Raw genomic sequence first — 26,584 nt, 5'->3', positions numbered from 1 at the left:
TATGTAGCATGAGGTGGTAAAATGCTTGATATAGTTTCTTACTTGTAGATGAAGAAAGAGTGTGTAGGTAGGTTGTATTTTTGCTGAAACTGTGGAAAACTGGCTAAAATATTCTTTATACTAATTTTCTAATGAAAAAACACCATGTCAAAAGGCCCCATTGATTGGGAATAAGGTGTTCGTAAGAGCATGATTGAGAAATACTGTGATAAACTGCATCTTAGGATTGTGATTGATAATGCCCACAAGTCTGCTCCCAAGCTGCTAAAATGGTGTTCCATCTGAACTGTTAGCAACACATGTCAGAAAATGTCTCTATGTCAAAAGATATCTTAACACAAAACACTCATATGAATGGAAGAAATCTTTGAATTTATACGGCGGATTTATTTTTTGGGGAAAAAAATGTTGTTTGGAGTTGCTTTTCCGACTGGATACAATGAGAAATAAGCATAGACTGGCACCACTGTCAAAACAACTAAGATGGAAATGTTTCTTCAAACTCAGCAGATGTCAAGGTAAACTCGCTTACCCTTGTTTTCAAAAACAGAATGAGTGTGCTTTCTGTTATCAGACGATGGTTCACACTCACCAGAAATACTCAACCTTTCCTCTCAAGCCGTTATCTACAAACAGAGTGTTGATTTGCCACATGTGAGCGGAAGGAAAGATGCACTCGCTGGATATCCAATGGATTCCCTCCCTAAAATTCAAACAATTCTTGCACAATTATTTCTGCTGCCTGCATTGTTCTGTTAGGAAGTTGATAGATTGAAACACTACATAGTTGATATTTGAGATCTTTGATATCTTTTATAATATTTAATTTAATAATAATTTATTGGATCAACATGACTAAGTATACATCAGTATTTGATGGATCTCTTTTTGTGTTTTGGGTGTTTATCAGGGTGTGTCTTTAGATATGTCCTTCCTCCACCCTACACATGTGCACTGTTATCGCCAATGCAATCTGAAAATGTCAAATACTGACTCATTGGATTCATATCTTTCTCATGTAAGTGTAGTTCTACTATAATTCAAATTGTGTTTGTTTTGTTATTCGGTATCCATGGTCCTTAGAGTCTCGCTCATATATGTCTAATGTATTCTTCAGACTAGATCAATTTTCCCCTGACATATTTGGTATTTGTTTGGAAAAATTCAATCCCACACATGGTCTCTCAATATAAAATCTCCTGGTGTTTCCTTTTATCATTTATTCATAATAAGTATTTTTGATAGAAGTCCTTTTTTTTTATTTGAGTCTAACTGTTGAATTGTCTAAAGCTCACAGTACATTCTCATAAATATAATTTAGCGTTATGTTCAGGTGAAAGGCTGTTTAGTGAGTCTATCTATTATCCCGAAAATTCTTTAAACTAGTTGAAACGAAACTCTGACAAGTTGACAATTTGGCTTTCATCTGACTTGTTATATTTGCCAAGAGAAAGTGTTACCATTTGATTACTGATTTGGTTGATGACCTTGCATCCGTGCTGCACCCTGTCACCTTCTCCCTGATTGGCTTCCTCTGCATTACCAAGACAAATAAAAGGACATTGATCGAAATGCTCTTTACTGGATCTTTGAATTTGTGGTTCAGGTGAGGTTGATTTGCAAATATTACAGACACATAAATACACTTAAACAAACCACTAAAGTATTTTTTTATTTTAAAGCTAAAAGTATTTGTAACAGCTTGTTCTGATTTTAATATCTATATCCTAGAAGAAAACCTTTGTGCTTTATTATTACAAATCTGAAATGCTTCATGCTAAAAAATATTGTATTTGTTAAAGTCTGAAGAGGCAAAAAATACATTAAAACTTCTAATTTTAATACGATTTTATTATTGTTTTATTTATTGTATGAGTGTTGTCAAAGTTTTAAAGTCTCCAATCTTGTCCTTTTTTCATGTACTTTTGAAGTGGTGTACTTTGTGCCAGAAATCCCTTCTCTGCCGCTTGTTTAACTCCTGCCTTCTGTTTCTTTCTGAATATGTTTATATTAAACATATATAGCAGTTTATGGTCCCTGTGATTTTGAACGATACTTATTTTTTTACAATTTGAACAGTGTCCTATGGTGTCTAAGATTCGGCCCGGTATTTTTATGATATAATATGGTTAACTTTGGCGATGTGTTTAAATGATTTTAGGTTCAACAATGGAAGGGCTGGTCTACTGTCTGGTGGTTGTACTGCTTGGTGGTAAGTCATCAAAAGAAGGCAACTTTTACTACTCTGCATGTGCTTTCATGTCAAAAAACATACATTGCTATCCCTTTAAAATAATACATAACATGTATATATTTCACTCATGTAAAATATACTATACTAATATAAATAAGTGATTTTGTATTATCAAGACTTTTCTACCTTTGGTACTTCAAGGATTTTTTCATGCTTATACTTGCATCCATTTTTTTAAAATACAATTCAGATTTTTTTTTTAAATTGTGGTATTTCTATGTTTACTAAACAACATGTTCTCAGTGGCATTTAATGATGAGGTTATACTTTTGGATTTTTCTCACATCGTATTTTCTTATTGTTATGTGATTTCTTTACAGGAATCTGTTCTGCTTCACCAGCAGGAAGAGAGTTTGCCACATCTTTCATGCAGAATCTTGGCGTGGATGGTAAAGATACTCGTTTCGTAGTTGAGGTTGCAGCTTTGCCCTCTTCACAAGGCAGCACCACGGTCAAGGTGTCTGCTGTGGGTGAGGTCTTTGAAAGGGAAATAAGTCCTGGTTCGAGTGTCTCCTTCAAACTACCTGACAGTGTAGAGATGAGAGGCAGTGAAAAGTTCAATCAGACTGTGCTGATCGAGGCGAGCCAAGATGTTACTGTGATGTCTCTCAACTTCAAGCAATACACGGCTGACACCTCTGTGATTTACCCAGTGAAGGACTGGGGGACTGACTACTTCATATTCACTCCTTCCAGCAACCTGAAAGACACCTTTAAAGAATTTTCTATCACTAACCACAAGGACCCCAACTTTGTTGAGATTTTACTACAGGGCTCTGTCAGATTCCAAGGGAAATATTACAGGAGACAAAGCAAGATGTCCCTGAAGCTAGAGCCATTTGAGACCGTTCAGATTCAGAGTCAGGATAACCTGAGAGGTACTAACGTAGTGTCCCACCTCCCTGTCGCCGTCTCCTCGGGACATAGCTGTGTCCAGAAGTTTACTGCCTGCAACCATGTCTATGAACAACTTCTCCCTGTGAACAGCTGGGGGAAAGAATTCATCATTGCACCCCTGCCCTACCGCGACACATATTCCTCTACATATGACAGTGTTATCCTCCAAGCATCCCAGCACACCGAAATAATCGTGAATTTAGATGGAAAGGTCCAGAGTTACCATATGTTTGCGGGACAAACTCTCGAGCTCCAGTCTCAGTGGCCACTTGCTATGTATTTGACATCAGACAAAGGTATACAGGTGCTGTTTGAATTCAATGGAGGTCCTGATGATGTAGTTCAGTATGTTGATCCCTTCCTGATGACTATACTGCCCACAAGTCAATTCAGCACTTCCTACTCCCTGGAGGGACAGGAGAATTTCCACAACTATATCATAGTTGTGGCTCAGAACAAACACCTGGATGGCATCAAAATTGACCCCAAGCCCCAAACGACAAAGTTCAACTGGCAAAAAGTGGATGGGACTGATTTCTCCTGGGCTGAGATGTACTATAGCACCGGGGCAAACTTCTTTCAGATTTCTCACCCCGAGTCTCCATTTGGAGTCTACAGTTATGGTGTTGCTAATGCTAATGGGTATGGATCCCCTGCAGCTGCAAACCCAGCAGGTAAAGAATGAGTCACAACATTATGAAATAAAAGGCATAGAATAGAAAGTTCAGTATTAGTACGGAAACTGTTAGTTTTGTTTAATCCTACTTTCTCAAGATCATAAGTTAAGGACTTTGTCATCTCGAGACCATTATCTGAGATAACGGCACGTACCAATCAAGAAGGTCAAATAATCATCATAGTAGATTTGGAGGCAAAAGATTTTTACTACTAAATGTATATTAAAAAAATAATTACAAGGGACATGGCCTTCACAATCGGCATAAGCTAAGATAAGATAAGAATAGTAAAGTATAGCCTACAGTACCGTACAGCATCACATAGTGCACCTTAGCATAGCCTATGCTTATATAACATATCATCTAAGTGCAAGTATAAGGGTAATTTTTTTTCAAATTTTTCAGAGAGACATGACTGCAGTACCATGAAATGTTCAGAAGATGAAGTGTGCCAGATGAAAGGAAATTCTTCAACATGCGTCAAAAAACCACCAGCCATCAAAGCTGGAACCTGCTGGGCTATGGGAGATCCTCACTACCGCACATTTGACGGCAACTACTACAACTTCATGGGCAGCTGCACCTACACGATGGCCAAGATCTGCAAAGTTGATGAGGACCACCCAGCCTTTGAGGTTGATGCAAAGAATTACAAACTTGAGGGTTCAAAGGTCACGTTTGTTGGCAGGGTGATCATTAAGGTGTATGGGTACACTGTGACCATTGCACGCTCAGAGTATGGCCTTGTCAGGGTGAGTACAGTCTTTTAATAAACTGGACTACATTTCTTACTCAAGGAGTCTGTGAAAAAAATATCACTTATTGTATTAAACAATGTCTCTCAATATATTTTAGATGAACCACACATTGTGGAATCTCCCCATCAATCTGGAAAATGGGAAGTTGAAGTTATCACAGAGCGGCTTGTCTGTCATTGTTGAGACAGACTTTGGCTTGACCGTGCAGTATGACTGGAAACAGTATCTTGTCATCACAGTGCCGGGCAGTTTTTCTGGCAAGGTGTGTGGCCTGTGTGGCAACTTCAACACCAAAAAGGAGGATGACTTGGTGACTCCTAGTGGCTCACAGAGCAGCAATGTAGCGGCCCTGGGAAAGAGCTGGAGAGTTCCTAATGTGACAGATGATGCTCATTGTGAAGACGAATGCTCGGGCCAGTGTGAAAATTGTGATCATGACAGTTTCTTTCATAGCATCGCTGCCAAGATGTTCTGCCGTATTCTCAGCGACGTTATGGATGGACCGCTCAGTGACTGTAATGCTGTCATTGACCCCAAAGTCTTTCATGAGATCTGTTTGTTTGATATGTGCATGGGTGATGGGTTCAAGGACTTCCTGTGTAACACCTTGCAGGTGTACGCTGATGCCTGTCAGAGGGCCGGTGTGAAAATTTACGACTGGAGGCATTTCGCCAATTGCCGTGAGTAACCATAGTATTTTCAAATCTCTTACTTTTTTGATTTCACACGCAATCTGTGATGCTAACTTGATGTGATTTTGTCTGAAATAGCTCTACCCTCATGCCCGGAGAACAGTCATTATGAGTTCTGCGGAAAGGCCTGCCCTTCCACCTGTGAATACCCAGATGCTGCTGCAAAGTGCAACCGAAGCTGTGTGGAGACATGCGTCTGTGACGAAGGCTTCCTGCTCAGCGGCACAGAGTGTGTCAGTGAGGCCCAGTGTGGCTGCCAGTACAAAGACAAGAGCCTGTACATAGAGGATGGAGCCTCTGTCTTCACTGATGACCACTGTACCGAGAAGTGCACATGCAACGGCACTACCAAGGAAGTGAATTGTGAGAAACCAGGTTGTCCTAAGGGGTATGAGTGCAAGGTGGTTGATGACCTTATCGGATGTGACCCTATTACTTTTGCTGAGTGCAGCATGATTAGTGGCCCTCACTACGAGACCTTTGATGGGCATGATTACAGCTTCCATGGCACCTGTGTGTATCAATTGGCTGGGGTCTGCTCGAAAGATCCTTCCCTGCCACATTTTGAAGTTTATGTGCAGAATGATGCCTATAGTAACAGAGTGGACTCTGGTGCAAAGCTGGTGGAGGTCAAATTTTATGAAACTTCCATTGTTGTCTCTAGAAAACACAAAGGTCTAGTCATGGTGAGAGACCTTTTAGGAAATGTATCACAGTATGATTGCTTTTTTCGTTTTTTCATGTGTTTCATTTGATCAATCTTGTTTTGCAGATGAATGGAGAACTTATACACTTACCTGTCAAATATAAACGCAATTTCACTGTAAACCAATTTGGTGACTCTGTTGAGATAAAGACTGACTTTGGCCTGCTAATCTCCTATGACTGGCAATCGACAGTTCATGTCAAAATACCAAGTACATATGAAGATGAAATGTGTGGTATGTGTGGCAATTACAATCAGAACCCCAAAGATGACATGCAGTTGAAGAATGGCACACAGGCTGAGTCTGCAGAGGAACTGGGAAAAAGTTGGAGGGTTGCAGAGATCCCAGGCTGTGTAGATGGCTGCAAGAACAGCAAGGACTGTCCAAGCTGTGACATCACCCAGAAAGACAAATATGAGACTAATAGGTACTGCGGTTTAATACGAGACCCCAAAGGCCCCTTCGGCGAATGCCATGACATCATAAAACCTGAAAGAGTTTTTCAGAGTTGTGTGTATGATGTGTGCCTTTACAATGGCAAAGAGGGCTCCTGGTGTGGCCATCTCCGCCGTTACACCATTGAATGCCAAAGCAGAGGAGTCAATGTGTCCCAGTGGAGATCAACAGACTTCTGTCCCATATCTAAGATTCAACTTCCAACCAACAGTCAATATAAACACTGTGGCAATGTTTGCCATGCAACCTGTGACAACAGGTTAGCTCTCTCTCACTGCAAGAAGCCCTGCCAGGAAGGATGGGAGTGCAAAGATGACTTCCTACTCAGTGATTCCAAGTGTGTGCCTTCTGACCAGTGTGGTTGCCTGTACAAAGGCAAAACCTACAAGCAGGGACAGAGTTTTCTGTCAGCAGATTGTCAGCAAATGTTCACCTGCAGTGAAGATGGCACGGTAAGCTTTATACCCTTTTTTTGATATATTTTTTTGTATTATTTTGTTGAGGTTGTGTTTGAATGAAGATTGTTTTATGGAGATCAGCCAACTATATTTACCTTTTTCTGTCTGGGGACTGGTAGTTAAAAGGATAGCATATAACAGCTGGTTTTTTTTTACATCAACTACATTACATGGAACATATGTTAATGGAGTAGGTTTTTTGTCCAATAAGAAAGCAGCTATTCATAACACTTTACCTTATAGCTGATCTAAAAACATCTCTGTTACACTAGATGCTTCATGAGAAACACTCTTGTGGGCTGTTTGAGATGTGTGTGCTGACCAACAATGTTGGATCATGCCATCCAGTGGGAAATGGAACGTGCACAATCGCAGGTGATCCACATTACAACACCTTTACCAACCACACCTTTGACTTCCAAGGCACCTGCACCTACACTGCAGCTAAATCGTGCCATCTGGAGGGCTCACGGCTCAAAGCCTTCTCTGTGGTTGTGGAGAATGAGAAATGGACACTGACAGACACGCCAAATGTAGCTGTAGCCAAGCTTGTTGCTGTGAAGGTGTATGACACCACTCTAGTCCTCCGAATGAATCAACTTAGAACGATCATGGTGAGTTACATTGTTAAATAAATGTTGGTCCTCTATTGATGAATTCAAACTGACTGTCTTTTAGCAATCTAAATAATATCTATTTCTAAAAAACAGCATCATTTGCTCAAATGAAAACTATTAAAAAAACTTAACACACCTGATGCTTTTTTTGTTTTCTCCAGGTGAATGGCACCTTGTCAACCATTCCTCTTAACCTCAATGATGGACAAATAGAAGTCTTCCAAGAGGGTTTTCACTATGCTATTGTAACTGACTTCGGCCTGAAAGTGACTTACGATATGATCTACAAAGTCACTGTCACTGTTCCTGGCAACTACAAGAGCAAAACCTGTGGTCTATGTGGCAATTTTAATGACAACGAGCCAGATATGTTAGAACTTCCTGACGGAACAATTACCAAGGACATGCAGACATTTGGAGCAGCATGGAAAGCGTCTGTGCTGGGGGTGGTCTGTGAGGATGGCTGCAGTGGCGACCAGTGCCCTAAATGTGACAGCACACTAAAGAAAATCTTTGAGAAAGATTGTGAAAGCATCACAAATTCTACTGGTCCCTTTGTTGCCTGCCACAGCCAAATTAATCCTGAGTCTTACTACAGAGATTGTGTCTATGACGTCTGTATGTCTCAGGGACGCAAAGACGTTCTATGCAACAGCATCTCAGCGTACATGACTGACTGTCAGACCATTGGAGTAAAAATTAACAACTGGAGGACCCCTGATTTCTGCCGTATGTATTGTTGGCTGTGTAATAAATTATACTCATAAGCTAAGGGTTATGATTTTTCCAATAGACCTTCACCTTCAAATGCAACAAGGTCAATTTAACTCTCTAGGTTTTATATTTTTAAAACTAGCCTTGAGGCTTAGAAAAGAGGTGTAAAATTATGCTCCCAATATGCTTTATTTTGTAGCTGTTACGTGTCCTGCAAACAGTCACTACCAGACTTGCTCTGAAACCTGTGGCTCTCCATGTCCTGGTCTCACTGACACCATCAGCTGCCCCGCTACTTGTGCTGAAGGCTGCGCCTGTAATGAAGGCCACTACTTCAATGGGACTGGCTGCGTTGCCCTGGACCAATGCAGTTGTTACCACAACGGACGTACCTACAAGGTAAGGTAACCCATTTTAGGTGGGCTTCAGAAGAATAATGTTTTTTTAAATGAAATTATTTCCCTTAATTGTCGTTGGTTATGGTATTTTTTATAATTTGATTGATTGATATATTTTTCTCATTTAGTGTTGAGAGTTGTGCCCCCTCCCCTTACCAAGACCACAAACTTCTATTAGATCTAGCATATTCATTTTGCTCTCAAGGTGCACCAGATGCATGCAATTCACTTTAAAATGTTAAAAAAGTGAAGTCCACTCTATTCCTAAGACGTGTCAACATGACTAAGGCTAGGTAACATGGACCTGGTTAACATGAAGAATATATTGAAGACGCAACCAGCACAAAACACTATGTGTATGTAGTGGCTTTGCTCAGTGCAAAACTCCCAGACTTACTTATCCATCATCATGCCATCTGAGTTCCTGGTTATTGTACTACCATGCAGGTGCCCCCACACCTTTAAAAAAGTGCTCGCATTAGCACGCACACAGCTCCACCTCACCTCTGTGCTAAGCCCACCCAAACTTGAAAACATAGCTACGCCCCTGTTCTTAGGTTTAATACCTGCTTTCCAGGCAGACATTGGCAGAGATGGTGGTTTACGCTTTTTAAATGTCTCTACACTAAGCTAAGCACCTGTTGCACTGATATGCATGAAATCTTCACATGTAAAAAAAACACCTGTGTGGTAGCTGATGTAAACCAGGAATAGATCAGGCTTAATTGCTCAAACAAGTCCATACTGATCAGGTAAAAAAATGCCCCCAATAATGACATTTGAGATTGTATCAGGAGACCCAAAAAAACCTCATATGACAAATAGAGTTAATTGATAGACATTTTCTATCAAATTTACATTCTCTGGTAATGCATTGATATACACTGGCAAATTATAATGAAATTATGTTTAATTTGCAGGTAATGGACTCATCGTAGCCATACCCTTCATTTATTTATACCAGACCAGCCTTGCATAATGATGTTTACACTATAAAATATATAAAGTTACACATACAGTAATTTGATTATGAAAAAAACAAACAACATCTCTCTTTAGTATTGCACGCACCAACCGTCCAATGTATTTAGTAAGAAGAAGAAAAATACTTTACATAGCATTGAAATGTCATTTGCAATTAACATTGTGTTGTACAATGCTCAGACGAATGAACTGTTTCTGCTTTACTCTCTTCTGTAGATTGGCGAGTCTGTGGTATCAGACGACTGCCAGCAGATCTGCAACTGTACAACATCTGGTGAAGTCGAGTGTGAGCAGTTTTCATGCAGTGTTACAGAGAAATGCCAGCTGACCAAAGGTGTCCTTGGCTGCCGTCCCAAAGAGTGTCGGATGGAGACCGGAGGCTTCATCATGCTCTTCAGTGGCACATCCGGCACTATCTCTGTTATGGGAGCTTACGAGATCATCACACACTGTGATGAATCAGCTGCCGACTGGTTCAGAGTTGTGGCCAGGCTCCAAGAGTGCCCTCTGACTGGAGTGAGGAGCGTGGTCGCTGTTTACGTCTTCTTCAACGATCTGAGTATCACCGTCACCGACAGACAGGAGACCTGGGTGGGTATTTCTAAATTAGTGGTTCAAAATGATATGGGAATTTGGTTTCCTGAGTTAAATGAGAAACATTGGTACCAGGGATTTGTGCAGGACTATTACTAAGTTTGGAGCAGGGACCACCTGGAGGCCTTTTGTCTCTTTCTGTGAGGTAGAAGAGACTTGGAGATCAACGCTTCCTGCAGCCAATTAATAGTCCAATTCACTTTATACAGAACTAACAAACAAGATACAGTGTTTTAATCAAAGCTTTAGAGTTGCTTGTAGGCAGATTTAGTTACATTTTGTCAGAGCCAGACTAGATGAATCCTTCTGATTTAAATCTTTATGCTAAGCTAACCATCTCATTGCTCCAGCCTAGGAAAGATAAGGGTGGGTTGATCCTCTCATCTAACTCTCTGCAATATGCAATGTGTTCCTATTTTGCAAATTGTCAAATGTTATTTTCGCGTATACCAGATGGCCCCAATATCTGAACCTCTTATTAACAATAATCAATATGATGCTGTTTACAGGTCAATGGTAAAAAGGTAAATGACCCCAGCCTGGCAGGTAAAAATATCTTTGTGAGACGCGATGAGAAAAAGGTGATTATCGAGCAGACGTCACACTTCCAGCTGTCTTACAGCAATTCCCAGCTTATTGTTACTGTGAGTGACACCATAGTGGACAACTTGTGTGGAGCATGTGACAATTTCAAAGCCTCCACAAACACCATGGGCTTCTCACAGTTGATGATACAGGAGTACATGGCCTCATTTTCTGCACAGGACTTCCCTACCTGGTGAGTATATAATACAGGCTTGTTTTAAGTACCCTAAATAAGGTTTAACGGAGGTTTATATGTGTGACAGTCGACTCAATGTCATTAAAATACTACATTTCTACCTTCCTTTAAGATTGTTGCGGTTATTATGAAGCTGTAAACACATTGAGCAATCCACATTTGAAAGACATTTCTGAATACAGTAACAATGTGAGTTCTGGTGGATCCACAAATGTGTCAAAAGTGTATTTGTTTTCTTTTTGCAGTGAGTTGTGAAGAAGATATCCTCTACTCAAAAGCCAGAGATCAGTGCAACAGAATAATCATCTGCAGACAATTCAACAATAAATCCAATACATTTCCAATATGGTATTAGTGTTAATCATACTTGTTAAGCTTTACATGAAATGGTTTGTTATATATTTGCATAATAAAGTTCTTGCTCAACGCAGAATCCAGGTCTGGCTCTTGGTTTATTTTGTAAAAGCTTTGAGTTACAGAAAATAATTGGAGATTGCATGTAAATGCCATAAACATTATGAAAGAAACAATGCACTCTGGTTAGTGAAATGACAACATATACAGATTAATTAATGAGCAGTGTTCATTATGGTTATCTAGAAACCAAATGTTTTTAATATTTCAGGACAAATTGAAGATTTGCTGGGTCTTTTGAAACACTTTGAGGTCTGTGTGTGAAAATGTATCACTATCATTTACACGTGCTCTGTCAAATACTACTTACAATACATTGTTTGTCAGTCTTAACCTTTGAGTCCATTTACACCTTTAGCAACCTTTCACTAGTCTAGTCTATGCACTATTTCTTTAAACTTTTACATCCATATGTTAAAGTTCTGCCACAATTTGTGACTGAGCAATTTCACAAATCATTCAGCTCAGAGCTGTTGAGGACGTCATGTTAAATTATTACACTGAGGTCCTAAAAAAATGTTCTACTTAAAATCAAATTCTTTCCATTAATGACTACAATGTTTTTGTGATAAGCAATATATACATCATCACCTGTATCTCAAATACATATTGCAACATCTGATATATGCATCTAACATTAGATAAGGAACACAAAATAGAGACTTTACCACAGAGGGCAGTAGAAGCTGGTGTAATTATTCACCTCAGTGTTTAAATGTAAAGTCCAAAATACATTTTGGAAAAGTGTATATGTTTGAGGATCATTATGCAGGTCTCCATTTTGCTATATTTTAATAATGCAATGGCATTGTATCATAAGCAGACTGTTCAAACTGACAAACAAATCAAAAAACAAATGTTAACTGTACATTTTGTAGATGAAAAAACTGAAACAACTCATTTAAAGTTGTATATTATACTTTATCACCAATTTGGGTTTTCATAACCAACCTTATGCACACAATTTTAGGGTTTGTTTGAAATATATCATATTATAATGTAAACAATTCAAGATTCATTTATTTGTTTTGCAAGACAAATATATATTTGAGAATTTTTACATTTGAAACCGAGAAAGGAATAGGGTTTTCATGGATATTGTGATCGCTGAAAGATTCTCATCGATGCAGTTTTTACAAAACTTGCTGGTCTGCAATTTAAACATCACTGAAAAAGAAAAAGAATTAGTCAAATTGAGCAGTTGTCAAATTAGTTGACACTTATGGATACAGATATTAATCATATCATCTGCATATAGCATAGTCGAGAAGGAAATGCTGATAACGACAAAAGTAAATATCAATTGATTTTCAGATTTAGTTTGTAGAAAAATGTACATGTTTTTAAAGTATTTAATGTAACTTACCATTGGGGAAAGTCAGGAGCCTTCCAGTGCCCAATGTTCAGTGACTTGAGTTCTATGAGAGAAGGCCTGATCGTACCACATGCGCCACATACCAAGTCTGCTACTATATCACTGACACTAATGGCGACTTCATTAGTCGAGCTAAAGGACACATGAATGGTGGAAGTGCTGTCGATTATCACTGTATTGTCAGAAACCACCAAGTTTACATCACTCCTGGTGAAACTCGTCTGAGTAAGCTCTCTTCCATTTATCTGCGAACAAAAGTTAAACACTTTAAAGGAACACATTACTTTTTAAATTAATATTAAGATAATGTTTTGATAAAGACACTGACTAACCCATATGTCATGTTTGTTGTTGACTGTGATCATCACATCATTGAAAAACACATATATGGCCAAAATCGTGTTGACACCTGGAGCACACGTCTCCAACTTCGCCACCACCCTAAACCAATCTGTTGTCTGAGAGACGTCGCAGTTCTGCATCATCTCATAGACTCCTGGCACTGTTATGGTACCACTATCACCATTAAATGCTGTGAGGGTCCCATTGGCCTCCAAAAGGCACTGCTGAAGTTGGCAACTCATCACACCTTGCTTGACCAAACAGCTCTGGTCAGGGTCACATGTCATGTTTTTGGACACAACTATTCCAGAGGCCGTACAGGTGTGAATCCTGTGACAGTCATCAGTTATAACGGACTCTCCAATCTGCAACGAAACACAGGGTTAGGAAATTGCTAAAACGGTTGATAAGGACATGCGGAAAGCCGAGCTAAAGTTTCCAAGAGGCAGACCATTTGCTATGTGAAGAAACTTGCTACTGTAGTTGTAGTATATATATGACTAACCCATAATAGCTAAACTTAGATCAAATTAAATCACTTTATTTTTCCAGCCTTTGTTAAATTTTGATAGACCAGCCTCCCAAAGGATGTAGATCGGATCGCCCATAGTGGTAAAAAATGATATAATCATCAGTGATGCTAGCATCTCTGTGAAGCTATGAATGCTAACGTCAGCATGTCAAAATGCTTACAATGACGATGCTCTCATGCTTCAGCACGTAATGTTTTAATGTTCGCCAGCCTGTTTTAGCATGCTTAAATGTCTTGTTATATGCTGATAGCACTTTTCAAGTTATAAATAAAATATTTAAAATGCTTTTATGGATGCATTAATCTTATCGCCATAAACCATCTTGCTTTTCTCTATAAGCCTTGTGGCCAAATTTTGAAAGAAACAAAAAGGCTTTATTAACAAACTGAATAACATCCGGGTTATTTAATCATGGACATTTAAAACCGCAGCTGTAGTTTATCAGGTCTACCTCTTAATCATTAACTATACATTATCTTTTCACCTTGTAAGTATGTCCATTGTAATAGCAGCTGCACTGGTCAAAGGGCACACAGCCAGTTCCATTGTAGTAGTAGTTTTTATCACAGGCACAGCCCTCCACACAAGTCGTAGTGCATGTGAGGGTGTCAACCAGACCCGGACATGGAGTGGTACAAGGCAGTATACAAGTGTCATAATGGCTGCCAGGACTGCATGGTAAAGCTGGTAGTAAATAAAAAGAGTTAGGAATTATTGTTTACAGTAAATTTGCTGAACAAATGTTGAGTCAGAAACAGATATTACAGTGTCCAAGGAATAATACAAATGAGCAGACTCACGGCAGAAAGAAGCATTTCTCCAGTTCCCAATTTTTGCACCAAAGTCTTGGCAGTCTAACATGTATGCAGAAATACTGTGGCACAGAATGATTGGATCATTTTCGGCCATACAAACATCGTAGACACAATCTCTGAAGTAGGAGGTGGGATCAATAATACCCTGGCAAGCCGCAAATGGACCATTGGGGTTGCTGATAACTGCACATTCTGCCTCTATCACAGCTTTTATAGATTCATCACATATGGGGCACTGGTTGCCGATGCAGCCGTCTTCACAGACGGCTCCAATCACTGGCACTTTCCAAGCTGCTCCGAAGCTCTGATAGTCTTTGGCAATTGTTCCATTTGGGAGTTGGAACTCATCTGCTTTGTCGTTGTTGAAATTGCCACAGAGACCACATGTTCTGCCACTGTAGCTTCCAGGGACAGTGATTGTGACGTGATAGACCAGATCATACGTGACCCTCAGGCCAAAGTCGGTCACTATGATGTCATTTTGCCCCTCCTGATAAACCTTCACTGCTCCGTTGTTGAGGTTGAGTGGAAGGTGATTAAGGATCCCATTTACCTGCAGAGATTTAATCGTTTGCTTAAATGATCCACACTTTCTTCTATTTTGCCACATTTGCTGGCATTTGTTTTAATTTGGACTACTTAAAATGTCTGCTATTATTGTTGTTTTTATTTGCAAAACTCTCTCTCTCAATCAAGGTTTGTTAACCTGCAATAAAAGATTCCTTTAAGAGTTATGGGCAGAGAGTAACCAGTTCTGAACAATGCACATGCATTTTCTCACCTTTTAAATTGATATGGTAAAGTTGTAACCAAACATATTTACACATACAGCAGTCATTGGGCTATACTATCATTCATTTGCAGTTTCTGGCCACTTGAGGTAGTCCAACATTCACTTAGTTTTATCTCTGTTTTTGGTTTCAACCAACTCGTCTGAGAAATATTTCCCTCTATAGCACTAAGTGCACCACCAAGTTCACCAGCAGTCTGCTGTTTCATGGTAAGCAGCTAGTGTCCAGGGGGGTTTTAGAGCCTTTCAAGAACCTTAACAATATGTTATGTCAATATGACAGCAAAGCCAAAAGGAGCTGTAGATTCAGGTGGCAATTCCCTGTAGATTCATCACTTCAAATAATTTTCACATTGACATTTGATACCTTTTTTCTAAATATTATTGGCTGAGGACTGTAATGATGATTAGTTACATACCCAAACCATGTTAATGTCTTCCCTGCGAAGGATCAAAATGGTTCCGTAAACTTCTACCGCGACAAGTTTGGTCACAGACACCTTGGGATTGAATGACAAACCATACCACTTGTCATTCTCCACCACCACAGAGAAGGGGGTGAGCCGGGTGCCGTCAAGGTGGCAGCCTTCAGCCGCGATGTAGGTGCAAGTGCCTTGGAAGTCATATGTTGTGTTGTCAAAGGTGTTGTAATGAGGATCTCCGGAGATGGTGCACAGTCCTTTTCTCGATGGCTGACATGATCGTACGTTATTATTCACCCCACACGTCTCAAATGGACCACAAGTAGACTGCTTACACGTCACCTATTATGAGAGACATACCGCGTGATCATTGTCATGTGTTAAAATGCATTTCTATTTCCCTAAACAGGTCTTAATAAAATAATCAAATATAACTCCTTTATACACTCTCCGTTCATGTCATCCTTACTGTGCCATTGCAGGTGCATTCGTTCTGGCAAAGGGCATCAGGGTAGAAGACCTGTCCTTGCTGGTAGTATTGTCCCTCATATGTGCAGCCACACTGGTTGGCAGGCACACATTCACCTCCACTCATCAGGTAACCATCATTACAGACACATCCTTCCATACACTGAGCTCCACAGTCCTTCTGACAAGATCGGGGACAGCCGCTGCTACAGAGCTGATACTGGCTTTCTGATAGACACTGGGCGGCTAGAAAGAGGGCGGGATCACAATTAATTTTGAAGCCAGTAATAAGAATATGTTGTGATAAATAGTAAAAGTCCTCACCACAGAATTCAGCTGACCTCCAGGAGTAAACTGTGGCACCTTGCAGCTGGCAGGCGGCTGTGTAGGCAGTCAAAGTCTTGCACTGCATGCTCTGACTTCCCTGGTAAAGACAGACATCATACACGCAGTCGTTGAGGAAGCCTGTAGGGTCCACCTTGGCATGGCAGTCTCTGAACGGGCCTGCAGGGTCGCTGATGAGGCCACAGTAACTGTTGGTGTTGTAGGTGTCTTTCTGAGTTGAGTTGCAGCCGGGGCAGGGACCGCTACAGCCGTTTACGCAGCCGGGGGTCGTGGCGACTTTCCAGCTTTGACCCAAATCCTCAGAAGAGGTTGCTTGTTTGCCATCTCTCATCTGCATGTCGTCTTTGGGGTTGAGGTTGTAATTGCCACAAAGCCCTTGCATTGCGCCCATGTACGTACTGGGAACGGTAACGAATGCTACACTGTTCCAGTCGTAGTACACCTTCACTCCGGAGTCCATCTCGATTACAGCAAACCAGCCACTCATATAAAGATGGAGCTTATTGCTGTTCAGCGTCATAGGGAGGTTGGAGAGCAAACCATTGACCTTAAAAGATACAATGAAAAAGGAATAGGTTCATAAAGTTATTGGAATACAACTGAAAATGTCTTTGGATCGCCATTAATGCCATTACATAGGATTTAAAATAAGTTTAAAATATATAAATATGGACATATGTCATTGATTTAAAGGATGAATAATTAATGTATGAACATCGTTTGACCACATATTGATTGTGAAAACATAAACAATTAGTTGTAGCCCTACAAGCATATATATATTTTTTTGGAAAATACGTTACCACAACAGCGCCAGGGTTATCTTTGCTAATGATGATGGTATTCTCGTTCACTTGGACCTCAACCAGCTTGACAACGGATCCAATCTTCTTATCCTGACCATTATTCTGCAACACGACACTAAAATGTTCCAAATCGGTTTGATTCGAGGAGACTCCAGCCATCAAATACGAACAAGTGCCTTGGAAGTTGAAGCGCTCCCCATCAAAGGTCACAAAATGGGGGTCACCAGATACCATGCAGGTGGCGTCGTTGATGGGATTGCAGCCTCTGATCCCCTCCACCACTTGGCACTGCTGCCCAGCGGGACAGCTAGTTACACTAGAGGACAGACTTCCACCGGCGGAGCATGTCATGCGTTTGGTGCAGGTCTCATCACCCCAGAAGGAGGCTCCTGCTTCCACATAGTGACCCTCGTACACACAGCCACATTGATCGTTGGGAACACACTTGGTGCCACTAAGCACAAAGCCCTCCTTACAGACACACGTCTCCACACAGGTGAAGTTGCATTTTGTAGGAGGGTTAGGGTTTGCACATGTAGCAGGACACCCACTCCCACAGAACTCATAGTTGCTGTTTTCTTGGCACTTGGGTGTAGCTGTGTGGACAAAGAGAAGAAAGGTCCTCCCCTTTAAATTCAGTTATTCACATTTGATCATTTACAGATGTCATGTGTTTTGTATGTAAACAATCTTAGTTTGGTAAATAAGAATACTTCTATATGAAATGTAACGGAATTAAATTAGAAAGTGCCAGGTTAAGGAAAAGTATGCCAACCTGTGTACATTATCTAGCTATTTTTTTCCTAATTATTCACAGTATGATCTTTATACTTCGGATTACTCACGGCATTGAGTGGATGTCCTCCAGTTGGAGCCTGCCTTGGCCCCAGACCTCTGACAAACGTCAGCGAAGCCTTGAAGACTGCTGCAGAGATACGCGGTCATGGCTTCCCCCCTACAGAGGTCCAGCATGCAGTTACTTTTCAAGAGGTTGGAGTTAATGTCAGGTAGACAACCTAGAAGTTCTTGATAATTTTGTATAAGGGCGCTACAGAAGATTTGTTGCTCTAACTTCTGAACATAACTGAAAGGGCAGCTGGCACAATTGTCGCCACAACCGTTTTGGCAATTTGTATCGGTGCCGGGAACCATCCAGCTCTGTCCTAGCTCTGACATGCTGCTGGCCACTGAGCCGCTGGGAGTCGTGAGATCATCTTCCTTTTTGTTGTTGAAGTTGCCACACAGGCCGCACACACTGCCGGAGAAACTCCCTGGCAGTGTGACGGTGAGGTATTCGCCCCAGTCATACTGCACGATCAGGCCAAAGTCTGTCTCTATGATGATGTACAGACCTTTCAGGAAAAGCTTCACCTGGCCATTGTTCAAGTTGACCGGGAGCAGCCATTCTTGATAGTTCACCTGAAAATAAATGCATATTTCACTTGAATATATAGGAAGGACAATTGGTCAGTCCACACTTCGAAGTATTTATTTTGTTTTTTTGTTTGTGCATTTGGAATTGGAAAGGCAGTCATTAAGTGGAATTGCAGTCAAGGCAATTAATAGATGCTGCTAAGTGGACTACAACCTCGGAAAAGTCCCTTTAGTTTATTATCAAACAAGGTAATTTCTAAGCTTTTCCACAGTCCTTTGCTTGTTTGTCATTTTTAAGGGCCTGAAAGAACACATAGAAATAAGATTTTTCTTTTCATATTAGATTCCAGCAGTTTTTATTTTTTTACAAATACTGATTAGTTTTTAAATACTTTAATCAGTCAACTAAACCCCCATCCGGTTGATAAAGAACAAAAAAGTGTAAAGGAATCTTCTCCCAGGTTGCTGAAACCCCTGTATGCCAATAAAACAAAGAGATGACCTCTACTTCACTTAAATTAATAAAAAAAAGCCTATGGAGTATTCAGTTCTCCCAAAATGCCAACACATGGAACATGAAATCTTTGAGACCATAGTGACTGACTCACCCGAGCTATACCAAACGCATTGCGATTTATCTCGATGTTGATCCCGTAGACATTGACAGTGACCGTCTCCACCGATGGGACCTGTACGTTGCCCTCGTTCAGGTTCTTGGTCTGCACCTCAAAGGCCGGGAGGGTCTCATCAGCATGACAGTTCTTGGCAAAGGTGTAGGTACAGTTGCCAATAAAGGTGTAGTTATGGCCATCGAAGGTGTAGTGGAGACTACCCATGACCCAACAGGTGCCTGATGGTGGTGTTGTAGTCGTGGGTCCTCCTCTGCAAAATCCTGGAAAAATGTTTTAAATGTGTGTTCATCTTTACTGTGGTGTTGATGAGATTAAATAAGAAGGTTCATCACACATCAAACAGAGTCAGACTTCAATCAAATCTGGCCAAGAATAAAATCAGCATGCATGAGCTCAGCACTTACATAAGATTATATTTAAATCAATTAAAGCCTTCAAAGGACCTAGAATTGATGTCCATAGTCTTGTCATTTCTCATTTTAGTATTATTAATAATTCTTAAGACTTTTTGGTTTTCAATATTGCTGTGACCTGCTTCAACTCAAATGCACTGAAACTGACTGAAATGACTCATTTATGGGAAAAGGTATCATTATTTTGAAAGTAATTATTGATAACTTACCACTCAGCAGAAGAGCTGAAAAGATTACAACAAACAACCCCATATTTGTCCGTGGAGAGGAGCTAATAGAACAAAAGGAGGTATTAATACCAATGGATAAGCTAAATGTACATGTCAGGCTTGTCAAGGCATTCAAAATGTAATAAAAACAAGTCATAACAAGAACATTTTCTAATCAGCATCTAAACAAATTAAAAAACTGAGAAAATAAAAATGCACAGACAAATCCATTACTTTTTCTTAATTTATCTATTCAGAAAAAGAAATCGTCCTTATAGTCCAATACTTCAGCTTTCCTAATAATTCTCACCTGAGCTGGTTCGCAGGCATTCGGGGGTTCAGGTGCAGGTTTTAAGGATGCTTAAATACATACTGACTTCTTCTGATGGACCAATCAGATTCCTCTTTTCTTGGCTTTCCCAGAAGTGAGCAAACACAACATTACGTGACACCTCTCTAAAGCCTTTGTGTTGCCGTAACTTGAAGACGGATGTTCATTGAATCGAGTTAACTATATCAAATATTTTCAGGTCACAAATGAATTATTTGGCAGTGAAACCAAATTGATAAGAAAAAGCAATAGTTGGTAAAAGGGTAAAAAATAATCATATTGCAGAAGAACACCACTGTGATTATTATAGAGATCATCTAATATACTGCGTCACTTTTGTTCTATATGATTGTTCGGCTGGCTTTGTGCCCATCGATTTGTCTTTACAGTGTTACAGTAAGGCTTTCGTCAAATATGATTTATTAGTGGACTCTGTGGCTGTTTGCTCACCACCTACATGAACAATGGGTGGGTGTGAGTTGTTTGAAAGCAAATTTTTCTCAATGCTATCGTGACTAGTATGCTGACAAGTATCAAGTGGAGCTCCTTTCTGCTGCCCTGCCGGGGAGTTCCTGCCCTGTGCCACCACTATGTTTTGTGTACGGTAAATAGATTATGATTTTATCTGACCTTTGTATTTAATCTGCAGGAGTACAATGCAAAACGTCGAGGCAATGTTTGCACATTTTTATACTATATCAGTAGCAGTTGTTATATATTAATTTACACTGTTCATACACTTTTATGTGAGTGTTTTGTAAAAGCAGTCCTGTTTTCAGCTACGACAAATGTTGGCTTTTTTTAATTGGTGTATTTCACATTTTCTCATCCCATAAATTAAAACTTCATCTTATCCTGAATCTTATCTTATGTAGAAAAAGAAAACATGTTGACTCTTCAGTTCAAAGTCACATTTATACAAAATGCACAAATCTGCTGAAATGTGTCTTGGAAAGATTTTCCATTTTGATATTTGCTCGTGAGCACAGTGGATATTAAACATTTATGTTCACTTAAGATTTTTTTTCATAGCAGTAATTTTGACAAAAAATGCAAAGGATAAATGAATGATTTTCTTCAATAAGTAATGAAAACCCTAATGGTCTTAGATGTAGCTCCAGGGAGATCCTTTCGTTGTGACACAGGTTGTGAGCAAAAATCAGCATTTTTTACTCCATTGTATAAAAGCCTGTCGGGCTGGTCAGACCTGAACAGACAACATTTTGCAGTGAGGTGTCTTTTGTCCATAAATAGAAAAAGTAAAGCTCACTTGTAGTTCCCCCCTACAGCCTTTACCTCGTCAGGAATACATTAATAAAAGCCGTCTTAAACTGCTTCATGCTCCACTGTGTTCAGCATCTTGTCACTAACTGTGTCTGTTTGCTGGTGATGGGCAGGAAGTGTATCGTGCATTTTTTTTACTCAAGAGCAAGAGAGAAGGACTGGACAGCTGAACAAAGAGCTGAAACTCTTTCCCATTGTCATACATTGATCAGAAAAGTGTCAAGTAGCATACGTAGGTGGGCGGTATACTGAGATATTTTCTTTTACAGTTAACCACTGTGTGATAACACAAGTCCTGCATTCAAAATGTCACTAAAGTAAAAGTACAAAAGTATATGCATCAATGTACTTAGAGTTTCAGAAAGATATTACATTGTTGAGATACAATTATTGCTACATTAAAGTGTACTTTACGTTAATGTTGCAGCTGGTAAATGGGGAATGTTTTTATTGCCTTTTTTACTAACTGATGGGTAGCTTCTGAATTCACCAAGAACAAAGTTTAATTTACCCTAATAATTCATTATAATACATTTGTTGATTTTATTTTATATAATTTATCTGCATCTTCAAATTAATAACATTTTGGAGTACAGTATATATGCCTAGTAGACGTATAATGTAACAGAAAATGAAAATACTTCAAATTGTACTTGTATGTACTTGAGTCAATGCAGATACACCAATTACAATTAGCTGCTTAGCTGACATTCAGATATTTGAAATCCTCCAGTCTTATTGTTGCTTTATTCTGTTCACAATTAATACCAATACATAATGATATAAGCAATTAAACACCTTGTTGACTGGTGGACACACCCATCCTGTACTCTGATTCCTATTTCCGATATTCATCAGCGACTTTAAAAGAAGCAGGACTAAAATCAAAACATCCACTTCCTGGAGAACAGTTTTTGAGGCATTTTCATGTTTTTAATTTCCGAGTCATTTACATTTTGTCCCGTGTTGTAGTAGGCTACACTTTTCTGTTTTGTTTTTTTTCAAGACAGTGATTTGTTCTTTTATCTTTATTCAATACTAACACTTTTTTGTTGTTGTGTATAATACACATATTTTGAAAATCCCAGAAATATTGATTAGTTACCAATATGACCAGCTGTTCCAAAAATCCATCAACATATCCTTTTTTTTGGAAAGCACAGCTCCTCTCCCCTCTATATTAAGATCGCTTTATTTATTGGGGGCAAAGTAACCTGAATGTCACTGTTTGCGATGTGACATTCCATCAGACAACCGGTCTGTTCAGAAAGGGGGAGGGGAAGACATCTGAAGGGCATCAACTATCCCAGGTTGAAGTGAAAAATCTGTGTGCAAAACTGGTAGACAGCGGAAAGCAGCCGATAAAGTGGACTACATACAGAAAGGAAGGTAAGGTAAAAACATGTCTCAGAAAGAGGAAAATAATGTGTTGTCACACTGCTAATAATAATAGTTCATCTGCTTCTGCACACATATTTATCACTCTCTTTTTCACTTTGTCTTCATCACACAGACCAAACTGCATCAATGACGTTTCACTGGATTGTAATAGTTTTTTGTGTCCTGGTGTCCATGGCACTGGTGGTGTTAATCCAGGTCCAACAAGAACTGATAAACATGATGAACATTAAGAATGAAACGGTTTCAATGACATTAAAGAAACTAAATAAACAACTTTCAAATTTAGACAAGGTAAAAGTTGAGTTGGTCCAGCTAGCTGTTTTGCTAGAAAAAGAGACAAAGGATCTTGAGGGGCAACCTGTTCCTGATTTCAATAAGCAGAAACAACAAATTGACGCCTGTCAAGCAGAAAAGGTAAATAGTGGTTGTTGTATTTTTGGTTTTGGCTTCAGCAGCTTCATTTATTATATGAGAAAGTGAAACATGCAGTCTTGAGCACACATTTGAGAATATAATTATTATTATTAACACCAAGTGCTTAGTGAACACATACAGTACATCAGTGACTGCCTAACCCTTACCCTAAATATTATTATTATGAGTTCCAAGCAGTTCTTCTGTATGGTTTCTTTAAATAACTGAGGAAAATAATCTATTGTTTGACAAAAAAAAAGATAACAAATTATAATTGTATTACCTCTTTTCTGTGTCCTTATAAAACTAGCTCCATCCCAGACCACAACACACAGTTTTATGCTACGTTATACTACTTCAACAGGGAAATATTTAGCTTTTATACTGCAATTGAATTATAGTTCTAGGTCCTTGTCATGTTTCAGATGTCGAAAAGTTGTAAGCAATTTTATTTTTTGTAATGCTACCTTCAAAAAGCTAAGGTGAAATAATCCAATATTTCACAAAAAAAGGCTTTCAAAATATGAATTCTAATTTTGGAGCAGAACTTTTTTCTTCTTTACTACTGTTTTCATCATATTTCATGTAGGATTTAAAAAACAGGAGTTTTACTTATTGTTGAGTTTTTTTCCACCTGTCCCCTAATCGTATAGGTTTTAGGCTTTTGTAGGGTTTAAAAAACCCTCAAGTATTGAGTGTTAACTGACATTTCTCCAACACTGTTGTAGAAAACAAAAGCTGATGAGCTGGCAAGCATTGAGCAGAAACACGCAGAGCTTGCAGGTACAACACAACTCACTATTTTGGGTCAGCTGCTATTGCCATCATGTGGTGTAATACAAGAATGACTGTTTTGGTTCTAATTGTTCCCTCTTTTTTGTCACTTAGCAAAATTAAAATCAGAGTCTGGTGCCTGGGAGCAAGAGATTCAAAGCCTGAAAGCACGGATTTCGGGGTACAGGCCAATATGTGATCATGTGAAGAATATCATAATGGCTGTGTAAGTCACAACTATACTATCAATTCAACATTTGTAGGACCCTACAGAATGCAATAATAATCATATGCTTGCTTCTTTTAGGAAATTATGTGGCACCAAAGATAAACCTGTCGATAAAGGAGAGAAGGCATCTCAGATCTCCATAACGCCAGTAATTCACAATTGATCCAAGTGTTAGATTTCAGATGTCATTTGTGTCATTCCTGTTACTGCTATATAAAATGGTGATGTGTTTTTGAGCTCAAATGTATCAAACTACAAGTACATTGATAATACTAATTTTCAGTTGCAGAGTATAAAGAATGAATAATTGGAGTTTATGAATATCTACTAAGTTGATGGTGAACTGTTATGGCAGGGCTCATTGTACTGTTTGTAAATCGTGTAAGTTACTGTACTTGACATACCATATATTTAAATTGTTTTGCAGTGCCAGATATAATAGTATTTTTCTTGTTGTGGTTTGATTGTGATTGCTTTATTGTGCAGACCTGAGCAAAACAATAAAATAATGTCTTATTTTTCTTAACATTTTTGAACAGACTTATTCCATATAGACTATTTATAATTTCACGTTTGTGTAGAACTTGTTTCCAAATCTATCTGGAGTTCTTTTTTAAATATCTTTTGGATGGAGTTCAGATACAAAATAATGGAAACAATAATAAATGTTCACAAACAAAGGTCACTTGCCTTTATGTGACCATAAACTTGAGTGAGCACAGAATCTTTCCTTACAATTAATACAATTCTAAATGCCTTACATGTGACTGACAAGTTTGTAATAACACAGTTAAACATTAACAGTAAAACAATGGGAGAGTATTGCCCATGAATTATATAAATGATGGGAAAAAGAAAATAAAACATATTTTAGGAGATATTATAGACAAAATGTATATAGCAAGTTAGTTAAATACAACTTAAATAATAGAAATATCAAAGTAAATACCACAATAAAAAATGGGTTTTAGTTTTATGTCTCAACTCTTCTACAATATACTGGCTTTTTTAATCTATATTTGGTATCTCTTTTGCTTAAGAAGCACAAGGATTCTCGTTATTCTTCTGAATATTCTTCTTAGACAAGTTTCACATCACTTTCAAACATGTCATGAGCTTTCCCTGTGCCTGAAGGTCACCTGATATATATTTGACAAACACAGCAGACCAAATTCTTATGCTTTTTGTCCGTCCCTTCAGTGTTATTTCTCCTCATCTCACATGATCATATAATATTACCATGTGTGAAAGGACAAAGCATTAAGCTCTGTTGGAATCCAGCATTTTTTAAAAATCAGATTGGGAACTAAATGAAGCATCCATTACAAAAACACTTAAGTTAACATGAAAACATCAAGGTATGATATTTCCTACCATAATTTTATTTTCCAACTTGTGCCCATCATGCTTTGTAACAACACATCAGGGGGGTACACCATTACTGAGCTTTCGCTGAACAGAGCCAGGCTTAATGCTAACTGGTGACATTGAGTGTTTAGAAACGCGCACATAAATAACATGAATTATTATTATTAACCGGCTTCAAGCTTTAATGTTTACTCTCAGCAAAAAAGTGTACATCCCAAAATGTGAACTATTTGTTTATATTTCACACATTTTTTCTCTCTGTTTTCGGCCCATGTCTAATGTAAATTGGACAGCAATCATACAACATTTTAATACTGGAACTCTGTACCCATCTTGATTTCTAATCATCTTATATTTGTAATGTTTTATCATCATCATATTAATTAATACTATCTCATACATTTTTACTTGATTTCCAAAACACTGCAGTACAGACTGACAGTAATTGGGCCAGCAGCTTCTCAAATGTTCCTGTTAGGAGTTACAGGTGTAAATGTGATCGGACACTAAAGAGCATGCATGGACCAACAAAGGTGAAATGTGATCTAACACAGGGGGTCTAAGTGAAGATTGACCTGTTCACAGAAAGGCTGTGTATGTTTACACGTGTGTATTTACTATTAAGTATCCGATGAACATAACAATTACCCCAAACACTGAAAGCAATCTGCAAAAAGGTTGTGTACATTTAATGTAATTTTGAGCCAATTCCTTTGAATATTGCAAAAGAGATGAGTTTTTCTGTTGTTCCTAGAAAGCTTAACACAATCATTTGTCTCTGAAATGTTAGATATATAGAAATAGATACTTCACTGTGCCCTCATCCTGTGAAATACTGGGCCAACTGCAAATCAAAAA

At 38.9% G+C, this 26,584-nt stretch overlaps 2 protein-coding genes and 1 long non-coding RNA gene across 6 annotated transcripts; 2 read left to right on the top strand and 1 right to left on the bottom strand.

The window, feature by feature from the left end:
- Window positions 1-1,598: 1,598 nt before the first annotated feature.
- LOC134874790 (IgGFc-binding protein-like) lies at window positions 1,599-11,424 on the top strand. Its single transcript, XM_063898984.1, has 13 exons — window positions 1,599-1,606; window positions 2,162-2,212; window positions 2,575-3,825; window positions 4,234-4,580; window positions 4,684-5,266; window positions 5,357-5,964; window positions 6,051-6,893; window positions 7,172-7,513; window positions 7,678-8,245; window positions 8,430-8,629; window positions 9,829-10,203; window positions 10,716-10,984; window positions 11,233-11,424. Exons 2-13 carry the CDS (start codon window positions 2,170-2,172, stop codon window positions 11,240-11,242), a joined length of 5,439 nt encoding a protein of 1,812 aa, XP_063755054.1. The 5' UTR covers window positions 1,599-1,606; window positions 2,162-2,169; the 3' UTR covers window positions 11,243-11,424.
- LOC134874792 (IgGFc-binding protein-like) lies at window positions 11,421-20,270 on the bottom strand. Its single transcript, XM_063898985.1, has 13 exons — window positions 20,236-20,270; window positions 19,926-19,987; window positions 19,280-19,563; window positions 18,143-18,716; window positions 17,295-17,893; window positions 16,471-17,038; window positions 16,148-16,392; window positions 15,676-16,020; window positions 14,452-15,019; window positions 14,136-14,335; window positions 13,109-13,483; window positions 12,768-13,021; window positions 11,421-12,568 (listed from the first exon to the last, which is right to left on the bottom strand). Exons 1-13 carry the CDS (start codon window positions 20,253-20,255, stop codon window positions 12,559-12,561), a joined length of 4,104 nt encoding a protein of 1,367 aa, XP_063755055.1. The 5' UTR covers window positions 20,256-20,270; the 3' UTR covers window positions 11,421-12,558.
- A 513-nt stretch (window positions 20,271-20,783) lies between these two features.
- Window positions 20,784-24,884, top strand: LOC134874588 (uncharacterized). 4 transcript variants are annotated; one of them, XR_010167091.1, is made up of 6 exons: window positions 20,784-20,855; window positions 22,791-22,929; window positions 23,054-23,355; window positions 24,084-24,138; window positions 24,244-24,355; window positions 24,437-24,884. It is a non-coding gene; the product is annotated as an uncharacterized LOC134874588 (long non-coding RNA). The 4 variants fall into 4 exon arrangements; XR_010167090.1 differs by having other exon boundaries at window positions 20,784-20,860; XR_010167092.1 differs by lacking the exon at window positions 20,784-20,855 and having other exon boundaries at window positions 22,161-22,934.
- Window positions 24,885-26,584: the final 1,700 nt, after the last annotated feature.

This window comes from Eleginops maclovinus, chromosome 13, assembly GCF_036324505.1.
Source record: "Eleginops maclovinus isolate JMC-PN-2008 ecotype Puerto Natales chromosome 13, JC_Emac_rtc_rv5, whole genome shotgun sequence".
Lineage (NCBI taxonomy): Eukaryota > Metazoa > Chordata > Actinopteri > Perciformes > Eleginopidae > Eleginops > Eleginops maclovinus.
This window is presented reverse-complemented; position numbering and strand designations above follow the sequence as displayed.

Excerpts from the sequence above, each read along its gene's own strand:
- LOC134874792 (XM_063898985.1), bottom strand. The coding sequence starts at position 20,255 with ATGCCTGCGAACCAGCTCAG. Across the intron at positions 19,988-20,235 it reads ATGCCTGCGAACCAGCTCAG|CTCCTCTCCACGGACAAATA; the intron begins GTGAGAATTATT and ends TTGTTCTATTAG. Across the intron at positions 13,022-13,108 it reads ACAACAAACATGACATATGG|ATAAATGGAAGAGAGCTTAC; the intron begins GTTAGTCAGTGT and ends TTTTGTTCGCAG.
- LOC134874790 (XM_063898984.1), top strand. The coding sequence starts at position 2,170 with ATGGAAGGGCTGGTCTACTGTCTGGTGGTTGTACTGCTTGGTG. Across the intron at positions 3,826-4,233 it reads TGCAGCTGCAAACCCAGCAG|AGAGACATGACTGCAGTACC; the intron begins GTAAAGAATGAG and ends CAAATTTTTCAG. Across the intron at positions 6,894-7,171 it reads CCTGCAGTGAAGATGGCACG|ATGCTTCATGAGAAACACTC; the intron begins GTAAGCTTTATA and ends CTGTTACACTAG.